Genomic DNA, 10,894 nt, shown 5'->3' on the forward strand with positions numbered 1-10,894 from the left:
GGGCTTCTCAGCCACTCTGGGTGATCAGCAGGGAACCAGTATTTTCGGAAATCTGAGCGTCTTCAGGTTCAGCTGCTGAGCTGCCTTTCAAGGTTCCGAGTTGCTCATTTGTTCTGTGCTTTTTCTATCTGAGGCTCCACAAGCTCTATAGATCAAAGAGCAGTGGGTTATGCACAACAGCACAGCCTCGCCAGCCATCTTTTAAAAGCTTATAAAATGGGTATTCCTCTGCCTCCCCTTTGCAGTGAGGCTTGGGCAGGTTGTCCAGGGCCAGACTGGAATTCAGCTAAGTTGGGCCCCCAAGCAGAGCTTTTCCGCACCACCTCTACCTCAGATGAGCGCCACACCCTGGGACGCCCCTCTTAGACTGCGCGGGCTTGAGGATGAAACCAGCATAGGCCAACTTGGATGGGGTCTTCCTGGCTAGGATCTGTGGGTGAGCACCAGTGGCCAGGCGGAGAACTGATTGCAAACCCTTGTGCTTAGTGTGGGAAGGTAGGATCACCCTAGGGGATCATGAATGCCCCCCGGGGGCCCTGTGTGCCTGACCCTAGGCATCAGAATTTTCTTCCTAGACAGGCTTTGAGGCATCCACTGGAGTGGGGCAGGGAGCTGGGTGCAATTTTCCTTTTTTTTTTTTTTTTTTTTAGTCAAACTCATGTCCATCTCCCTACCTGACTCATTCATTCAAGCATCTGCTGGCAGGGGGCACCATCATCTACCTTGGCTCCTTGCTGCCTCTCCCCACCCACCCCGAGAATCCAGCTTCAGGTCTTGGTCCCCACCTCCACGCCCCCAGTGCCGCAACTGCGCCCTCTTGGGTCTCTCTGCCCTCCTTCCCCAAGCAAGCCTCTACTCACCTCTTGGGTCTCACCTCCCTGGGGACTTCTGGGTCCTGCCCTGCACCAGGTTCAAGTGGGTAATTTCTCCCTCAAATTCCAGTTCAAAATCTATTTATAGTGTCGGCAAGGACGCTGAGAAAATGGAGCCCTTGGGCACTGCTGGTGGGAATGGAAAATGGGGCAGTTACCGTGGAAAATGGTTTGGTGGTTCCTGAGAACATAGTGTCACCATCCAGCCCAGCGGTTCTGCTCCTAGGATCTCCTTGAGAAGTGAATCACGTGTTCAAACACAAATCTGTACAGGAATGTTCAGTGGCACTATCCACATGGCCAAAAGAGGGGTGACAACCCAGACACCCACTGGCAGATGGACACACAAACGCTGGTCCATCAGTGAGCTGGAATATTATTCAGCCACGAAAAGGGAATTCGGATACATGCTATAATATGGACGAACATTGAGGACATTATGCTCAGTGAGATAGGCTAGAAAGGCCTAGTTCAAAAAAGGCCAGAGAGTGTGATTTTGTCACTGTGGAATGTCCAGGACAGGCAAAGCCAGAGACAGAAAATGGATCTGTGGTACCAGGGACTAAAGGTGGGGGTGGGGGTAGCTGATGATGGGAGGTGTCTGAGGTGATGAAAAACATTCTGGAAATAGTAGTGATGATTATACTATCTTGTGAATGTACTTAATGCCACTAAACTGTCATTATAAAACAGTGAATTTTATGTTACAAAACTCGTGTGTATTACATAGTGTCTCTCTCCCAAGGTTGCTTCCGGAAGGCAGAGCCACTTGGTCACTCCTTGTCCAGCACAGGGACAGGCATGGAGTGGGGGGGGTGTTTGACCAGGGGTCTGTTAAATGGCCCAACAAACACGTGGATCGACAGGTATTAGCACTTGGCCTTTTTGAGAAAGAATCTCTGTGTCTTCAACTTCCGAAGAATCAGCTGGAATCCCGGCTGCAGAAACGGCAGGCCTGCCTTCCTGGGATGACTTCCCCACCCCTTGGCTTTAAACCTGGGTTTCCTGCCAGCTCAGACACTCAGGGGAAGCAGATGTACCTGCTGCTTATTGATGAGAAAGGACAAAACACAGGGGACCCAGTCCTTTAGCAAGTAAAACTTTTATTAAATAAATTTTCAGTTTCTCCAGACCAAAGAGAGGCGTTTGGGACATTAAGGTGATGCTTGAAGCGCCTCGCCTGAAACACGCCACAGTGACAAGGACCTCTCCAGCCACAGCAAATCTTTGACACAAAACTCAAACCAAAGTCCCCTCTAAGTCCTTTCCTTTTTCTCCGTGTGTTTGTGTGTGTGTGTGGGGGGGGGGGCGGTTTGTCTCCAAAAGTCAGTTTGCAAGTTGAAACTTCATGAAATTACTCGTAGCAGAAATAAAGTACATCGTACAAATCACGTAGGTCTTCGATGTGGAGTATAAAAATGGTATTTACAGCCAGTAAACATGGACCAGAAGGACGGGTGCACACACGCCAGCACACACACTCCCAAGCGGGCCTGCCGGAGGGGCTCGGACCCCGGGGGTTCGGAGGAGACCCCTCGGCCCAGTCCACGCTTGCACACACGACGCATGGGAACAGGCACGCAAGAGTGTCTCGGAACAATTATCAAACTCTGGAATATCGAAACAAGTTGGTTTGATTTTTTTTCTTTTCCTTTTTTTTTTTTTTTTTTTTTTTTTTTTTTTTTTTTTTTTTTTTTTTTTTTTTTTTGCTATGTGTTTTTTTTTTTTATCTTCTTTTTTTTTCTGGGTCGGTCAACACATTTTGGTATAAACAAAAGGGAATGTCTTTTTTTTCTTTTTAAATTTTTCTGTTGCTTTTGCGCTTATTAGGTTCTCTGGCGACTCGTTTGGTGAGAGGCCTGACTGAACGTCCCAACGAACTTGACTCTGTGCTTCAAGGTGGGTTTTCACGGTTCGGGTAGCTGTACAGAGGCACCCCACAAATTCTCCCTCCCCGCCCCAAGTAGGAAACAAAAATCCATTGTCATTTGATTTTTTTCCCCATTTTTTTTTTTCCTTCTCTTTTCTTCTTTGTACTTGCTCAGAAAGACCAAAATAGAAAAAAAGAATTCTTTGTAGAGGTATCTCCGGTAAAGGGGTGCTGGCCAGTGCAGGTTGGGGTCACCCAACGCACATGGCAATCTTGGTCAGAGACCATGAATTCCAGGCTGGTGATCCAAGGCAGGGGGATGGCTGCCTGCCCTTAGGAGGGGGCACAAGGGGTGGGGGGCTCCCCCGGCCCTGTTTGTCCCCCCCCACGGAAAGATAAGGGCTATTGGTCACATGAGTAAGGCTATGACGGGGTGGGAGGACGGGGTGGGGACAGGCCAGGGGTTCTCCTTTGTGCCTACGGAGGGGGAAGACAGGGCCCTGGGACGAAGTTGGGGGCTTGGGGGGAGGGTTCTGGAAGCTGCAGCTAGGACCAGGGACACCCAAGCTGGCTGAGCCTAAAGGCGCCCAAAAATCATTGTGGTGGGGGCCGAAAGTCCTGGAGGTATATCGAGTTGGCTAAGAATCCCCCCCTTCTCCAGTGCCCTGGCCTGATATGACAGTGGGAGACACTGACTGGGCTTCCCCAGGCCCGACCAGCCTCAGCCCTTCTTATGTCCCTGCTGAGTGACCGGTAAAGGGTCATCTTCTCTTGGATGGAAGGAAGTCGGAAAAGTTTGGTCCCATGATCTATACTCAAAAAATATATATACTGTATATAGCTCTCCATATATATAGTCACATATATATAGGAAAAGTTGCGATTTCGTGTGGGGAAGCCACCAGGGTGGTGTGTCGGGGCCAGGGAGCGAGCAACTCTCCCAGGTGGGAGCACTGAACCTCGTGCCCCCAACTCAGGAGCACCCCCACCCTGGCCCCCAGGGACAGCCAGGAAGTCCCACTCCCCATTCCACATGGCCATTAGCAGTGAGTCACATTTTGGGGAGAGGGCAAGGGGACAGGAGAGGAGAGGGAGGGCCGGTATCCAAACTCGGTTGTAATTTACGGAAATGTCCTGGATCAGTTGGAAGCGGGATACCCTCCTGGGGTGGGGAGGCCCCTCACCTGGCGGAGAAGGGACGGCGTTAGGGCGCGGTGATGGGGGGGGGCACGGGCAGGCGAGGTCGCCTCCCACCCTGCCTCCCCATATTCCGGCCAGGCTGGGAACCCAAGGACCCCCGTCTTTTGAGAAAGAGTCCATTTGGGGGGTTGGAGGTCCGCAAACCTGGCTTGAAACAGACCCAAGGCTGCCGAGCCCGGGGCCTCACCTGGCAGCCTTGCAACCTGGACAGACACTTCTTGTTTCTCTCACCCCTGTTCCCTGCCACTGAAGCTCCACGAAGACAGTTTCTTTCACCCCACCCCACACCACCCCATTTCTGTTCATTGGCAGCTGCGTCCCGAGCTCTGGAATACCGTCTGCAGCGCACAGCCAGAGCTCACCGGGCTTCGCTGCTGGGGTGATAAAAGCGCACGGGTGGCCTGCAACTGGGAGCTGCGTTTCTGCATGTGCACACCTGAGCTGCACCCCCGGAGCACCCCCTGCCTGTGGATGCTGGCCCACCAGGGTCTGCAAAGCACGAGCAGCCCCTAACACGCACCTACTTCACGCCAGACCCCAGGCGAAGCCCTGTGATGGCGACGGAGAAGGTGAGGGAAAAAGAACAACACTGAAATCGAAAGGAGTGATGGAGCACTTCCCAGGAGGGGGCCCTGGGCCCAGCTGGGCAACAAGCTGCCCTGGGTGGGCCCCGCGGCCTCTGGGTAAATGGGCCGTTTAACCTCTAATGGATGAAGCTTGTCAAGGCTGGAGCGCGGCCATCAATTTCCTCAGGACCCCTTGGGCTCCCTGCTCATTCCCCACAGAGGGTGGTTAGCTGTTGCTGAGGCCGTTTGCTCTGACGGCAGAGTTCACTTTGGGGAGACATTTTGGCACACTGGGTGCGGGGGGGCGGCACTCTACCATCCCATCTACCCGCTGGGCGTGATGGCACCAACCGGGGACTGGGAGGGGACGTGGCTTGGGGAAGGGGTCACAGGCCAGGCCAGAGCCCTGTGCCGGCATCCACAGCCCACCCGACCCCGCCTGGCCTCTCAGGAGAGCTGCTGCTGGTGCTTCGCAGCCTTTCCAGGAAGCACCTAACCACCCTGCCCGCCCGCCCCACCCTCGCATTTCACCCGGACCGCAGGGGTTGGGGGTGTCACTGACCAGCTCTGTCCCTGCCGACCCAACCTGGGGCTCCTGGAGCCTCTTTTAGTCGCCCCACCCCCACACAGTGCCTGGGAGGGGCCGGAGAACAGGAGGGTGTGCAGACTGGACAGGGGGGGGGCGAGGCGGGGCGGGTGGGGCCGCCTGGCGGCTCACCTGGGCCAAGCCCACAGCCTCAGGGTGGCTGTGGGCGAGGTCAGTAGGGGTGTCCTGGATCTTTGGGCCTCTTCAGCTGCACTTTGAGCCTCTTCATGCCAATCTGAAAGCCGTTCATGGCTTGAATGGCGGTCTGCGCGCTGGTCGGGTTGTCAAAGCTCACGAAGCCTGTGGAGACCGGGGTGGAGCCGCGGGGTGGAGCAACGTGGGCGTCCTCTGCTCGCTCCAGTGCTGCGGCCCTGGCGGGGTCCTGGGGGGGGGGTGTGCGCTTGCACAGGCAGACTGGCCGCGAGGCGGGGGCTCGCCGGAGGGCGCGTGGCAGCCCCGGCCTGGTCTGGGACCCTGGACTGGCCTGCCTCTGGGGACCCTCGCTGGGCCTGCTCTGCTGCGGCTTCCCCCTGGCACGGGAACGGGACCTCTGGGGTCCTGGGAGGGCCACGTGGTCTCCCTCCCCCAGGAGGCTCGCCTCCCTCCACACCTTGCTGACCTCTCTGCTTCCTCCCGGCCTCCGCGGCCTGGGAGGTCTCTGTCCACCCGATTCCCTGTGCGAGCGGTCTGTCTCCGCTCTCTTCCTGCTCTCGCTCTGGCTCTCTTCTCTCTGCAGCTTCCTCTCCTGCCCCTGTCAGTCTTTCCACACCCTCCTCCATCCTTCCCGGCACACCATCAGAAACACTCCAGCCTCCCCCTCTTCCAGCTCTCAAGGGCCCAAATGTTGGGGCTGGGGGTTGTGAGGCGAGATGTTGGGGTTGAGCGATCTCACTGTCCTGCTAAGGTCCAGGGGAGCCACGGAGCAGGAAGGGGTCGCTGTCTTCGAAGCCATTACTTCCTCTAGTGCCGCCACTCCCATTATATAGATGGGGAAACCGAGGCTCGGAGAAGGCAACAGGCCCCCCCACTGTTGAAAGTGCATTCGTTTCCTTAAAGACATGTCTCCCTTCCTTCTGAAAACAGGATACAGAGTGGGGGCACATGCGCCGGCCAGGGTCCCCCATTTGCTGTGTAACCTCAAGCACATGGCTTAACCATTCCACCCCTCTCTGTAGGCTGTATACAGGAGGCGCTTAATAAATACTCACAGAGCTGATTTTGGAAAAGGACAGTATGTGGTTAATATTCCAAATTTTGAAGTTAAACAGACTGGTTCTAATCTAAGTTCTGCCTCTTTGCTACTGTATGACTTTGAACAAACTGCAGCGCCCCTCTGAGCCTTAATTTCCTGTTTCTGGGAACAAGGAGTCCTCCCCAAAGCCCCAAGCACTACACGCCCTGGCCCTGGCTCCTTCCTGTCCTCACGCCTTCTCCCGCGCTTGCTTCCTGTGCTCCAGCCACATGGCCTCCTGGCTGCTCTCAAGGTCCTGCCTTTTCACATGCTGTGACCTCTGCCTACAACACCTGTCCCCCAGACTCCCCATGCCGGCTCCCTCTCATTCAGGCCTACGCTGACACTTCACCTCCTTCGGCTCACTTTCTATAGTCTTTTTATTTTTCTCATGTATTTGTAACTCCTTGGTCTCTCCTTACCTCAACCTCTGTTTTGAAAACACTGGTCACATGTGGTTATTTAAATGTAAACACATTCAAATGAAATAAAATAAAAGTTCAGGTCTTTGGTTGCTAGGTACCTCCATGGGGCCGATGGATACAGAGCATTTCCATCATCAGAGAAAGTTCTATGGGAAGGCATGGCAAGACCGTAAGACATGTGCTTCCCCAGGCAGGGGTTGGTTGGCTTGCTGTCTGCTGTGTGCCCATTGCTCAGCACCAACCTGAACACAATGCCTCTACCTGTTGCCGAATGAGTAAGTGAGCGGACGGATGACTTCAGACCTGTCTCACAGCTGCTCACGCCCTCATACTCGGTTTCACGACGCCAGGATTGGACAGACAGCAAGCAGGAAGGGCGCCCGCATCGGGACTCACCAAAACATTTGCTCTGGTTGGTGGCTCGATCCATAAACACCTTGGAGGAGATGATATTGCCGAAGGGCAGGAACATCTGGCTCAGCTCCGTGTCTCCAAACTCCTGGGGGAGGTGGTAGATAAACAGGTTACAGCCTTCGGGACCTGCAGGTGGGGAGAGAAAGACGTAAAGCCCCCAAGGAGAGGAAGTGGAGCCCCAGGGGAGGGGTTTGGGTCCAGAGCCCACATCTGGTGCCTCCAGCTGCCAGGAGAGGGGTGCCCCTTGGTACCCAGAAAGATGGAGCAAGGATGGGGGGAGGAGAAGCCGGGAGCTTTGTATGTGCAGCTCATGCCACAATCCAAACTCGGATCATCTTTATGGTCCACATAATTTACAAAACTCAGATAGCCAAGCCCCCCACCCCACCCCCGGGCCCCAGACCAAGATAAACCCCTCAAATCCCAGCTAAATCCAACCGCCTGGGAAAATCCCTGGCCCTCACACTCTGGGTCATTTCTAAAAGTCAGATGACCTGGTGTAGGTTACAGAAATTCTATGCCAACTTTGCAATAATACTGTAAGTTGAAAAAGAGCTCTAAAAGAAAACATTCGGTTTTTAAAAGTCCAATGATCGTAAAAAGAAAAATAAGACCAACAAATCCCGATGGATCACTCCATGAACAAAAATAAGTTCAAAGTGGATTAAAGACTTAGACATAAGACCTGCAACAATAAAATATATAAAAGAAAACATTGGCAATGTGTTTAACAGCATCAATGATAAAGATTTTTTTTTTTGAAGACTCAACCCCTCTGGCTAGGGAAATAAACAATTGGGATAAAATAAACAATTGGGATTATCTCAAATTAAAAAACTGTTGCACAACCAGAGAAAATACAAGTAGATTGATTAAAAAGACATCCTACTTCACAGGAAAAAAGATGTATCCACTACATAACTGTCAAGGGGTTAATATTCAAGATATATAAAAAAACTCACAGAATTCAACAACAGAAAAACTAATAGCCCAGTTAATAAATGGCCAGCAGAGTAGAACAGACTGTTCGCCAAAGAGGATACCCCGAAGACCGCTAGATACAGAAACATGCTCATCAGCTTTTCCAGTAAAAGAATCAGGTTGAAACCACAGTGAGACACCTTCTCACACCTGTGAGAACGACACACATGAAAAAGAGCCCCAGCCAGGGCTGAGGAGGGAGAGGAGAAAGAGCACCCTGGTGTCTCTTGTGGGAATCTCAACTGGTGTAGTTCTTCTGGAAAGAGAGCTGGATTTAACTTAAAAAACTGAAAATGGAGGGCACTCTCTGGGTGTGATGGGTTAAAGAGGCAGCCACAGCCGCTCAGATGAGTGATCCCCGGCCCAGGAGCCGACCCACAGGGCACAGCAGACTTCTATCTTCCCGCTGCTCCCTCAGCAGTGTACTTCATCAGTCGGCCTGTTCTGCTCCCCACTCTGTCTCTGGTGAGTCCTCTCACTGCTCCTGTCCCCCAGTTCTGTATGCATAAATAAATACATCTTGAAGAAGAAGAAGTGGTATATCCAAACAATGAAATACTAGCCAGCTGCAAGTAAAGATGAAATGTTGCGATTTACAGCAAAATGGAAGGAGATGGAGGAAATTATGTGCAGAAAAGCACATATTGGACATTTGCAGAGTGGACAATTCGACACAGCGAAATGCTGATAGCAATAGTGGACGCTTATAACAAAGTGAGTTTTCTGATGTCAAAAGGGAGGAGGAAGAAGAAGGTGTGAAAGGGCATAACTGTGGGTGGTCGTGGGGACGAAAAGATAAATAAGTTGCTGATTCCAAACCCTCAATTTACATATATTCCTCAAATTTCCGGTAACTGTGCGTTATTCAGGTGATACAAAGATAAAAGGACAGGGCCCTCCCTGGTGGTGCACTGGGTTGGGGCACAGCACGACGAGGCCATCTGCAGCCTGAGTTCGATTCCCCGCCAGGGAGGTGACCCACATGGTGTGGAGACCTCTCCTGCCCGGCCTTTATACTCCCCACTTTTGTCTCTGATGAACCCTCTTACCTCCCGCACCTCTGGCCTAGACCCCAGTTCTTATATGCGTAAAAAAAAATCTTTTTAAAAAGAAATATATATGTACAGTTCAAGCATCTACCAACACTCCCATTTCCCCGGTGTATTAAGGGCCGTGCGCATCTCTGGGATTACAAAGCCCTGACTTCTGACAAGCCTCCTTCTAACAAGCTGCAGCTGCAACTTCTCTGATTCTGCTTCCACTTGCAAACTCAGGTCTTTTCCAGGATAGAGTGCCATAGTTATTGCAGTATCCATATTCTTTTTTTACCATCTGACATGCATAAAACTGCTACCATTTTCATTTTTATACGGATCCTACTTCTCTCTCTTTTTGACATGTTACTGAACTGTGTACGCTGATCCTATTTCCTCACTGATCCTGCAGCTTTACATTTTAAGGTTTTGCAAGTTGTAGAACTATTTTCCAGAAACACGTAAGACACACTACAGCAGCACTGGCTACTCTTGAATTAGCTTTATCTACTCCGCCTGGATCAAGGGTGGGTTTGGAGATCCACCAGGAACAGACACACAGGTGCCAGCATCCACAAACCAGCACCCGGGGCAGTTGAGGTGTGTCTAAAGACCCTACTCGCTCCCTCCAGTGGAGGTGGGGAGCATAGGTGATGCCATGCAGGTGATCAATCGCCTGGGTCCATGATACTCCTGTGTTGTCTCTGCTTTTAACCGCATTGGCCCTGGAAACGAGATATCTGCAGGAGGATGGGGCAGCAGCTGGCTGGCAGAGCCAGAGACCCTTCAGCCAAGCGCCCTACAGAGCTTTTGCACTCTGGCAGTGTCCTTCCACAGGCCCAGGGCAAGGCTGCGCAGTCTCACAGGACGCAGTCTGAGGGCCAGGTCATCAGCAGAGCAGGGCTTCCCTTGCCATGAGTGATCTTGGGCTTTTCTGGTTGGTCCCCTCATCCCAACCAACCCCTCCACACGCCTCCCTCACAAAGGGGGATTAAAGAAAGGAAGGGACTGGATTCCCAGGTGCTGAGTGCCTACTGTGTGTGGGAAACCGTTGGTATTCCTGTGGGCGCAGATGGCCGCCAGGGCGGCAGGCCAGGAGAGGGAGGGAGGGCGAGCGCCTCCTGGTGATATTCTTAATCAGAACTGGGAGCATTCGGATTCCAGGTGTCCAGCTCCAGTGTCTAAGCCTCCCTCCCTGCCTGCCTTGGGATTACCGGGCAGACCACCACCCAGCCTCCAAAGGAACATTCTCTCCAAGAATTCAGAAAGCCAGCCAGCTCTGGAGAGGTGGGGTCACTGTATTTTCTGCGGGGTTGCGACCAACTAGCGTGGTTCCCATTCTCCGGAGGAGGAAACAGAGGAAGACGGAGGTGTCCGTGAGCAGCCGGGGAACGAGTGAGTGCGCCAGAACTTGAACCCAGGCCCGTCCAGCTCCCAGGCTGCGCGGGTCGCAGGTCTCCGCGCTAGGCTGGCTGGGCTGCGAGTCGAGGGGGGTCCTGAAGGCGGAGGGGGCAGTCAAAGGGCGGGGCTCGCGCCCATGGGAGTCGCGGCCCCCTCACCTTCTCGCTGCTGCTGCTGCTGCAGGAGGGGCGGCGGCTGGGGGACGCTGTGCGCGATGGGCGTGATGGCCGCGGTGGGGTACATGGCTGCGGAGACCAGGAGCGAGACACAGGGCGGAGGCGGGAGTGAGGCCGGCAGGTGGCGGGAGGGGCGGG

The 10,894-nt window shown here is 53.3% G+C and overlaps 1 protein-coding gene across 2 annotated transcripts in view; it reads right to left on the reverse strand.

The window, feature by feature from the left end:
• Positions 1-3,755: 3,755 nt before the first annotated feature.
• CELF5 (CUGBP, Elav-like family member 5) overlaps positions 3,756-10,894 on the reverse strand; it is a 38,274-nt gene continuing 31,135 nt past the window's right edge. For both annotated transcript variants that reach the window (XM_012729946.1, XM_004689357.2), the window contains exons 10-13: positions 10,739-10,825; positions 7,147-7,290; positions 5,227-5,394; positions 3,756-3,926 (exon numbers count right to left, since the gene is read on the reverse strand). In XM_012729946.1, coding sequence (XP_012585400.1) covers positions 5,267-5,394; positions 7,147-7,290; positions 10,739-10,825 — 359 coding nt within the window. In that variant the 3' untranslated portion in view covers positions 3,756-3,926; positions 5,227-5,266. The remainder of the gene's footprint in view (positions 3,927-5,226; positions 5,395-7,146; positions 7,291-10,738; positions 10,826-10,894) is intronic.

Source organism: Condylura cristata, unplaced genomic scaffold (genome assembly GCF_000260355.1).
Source record: "Condylura cristata isolate star-nosed mole 26May11 unplaced genomic scaffold, ConCri1.0 scaffold00025, whole genome shotgun sequence".
In the NCBI taxonomy this organism is placed as follows: domain Eukaryota; kingdom Metazoa; phylum Chordata; class Mammalia; order Eulipotyphla; family Talpidae; genus Condylura; species Condylura cristata.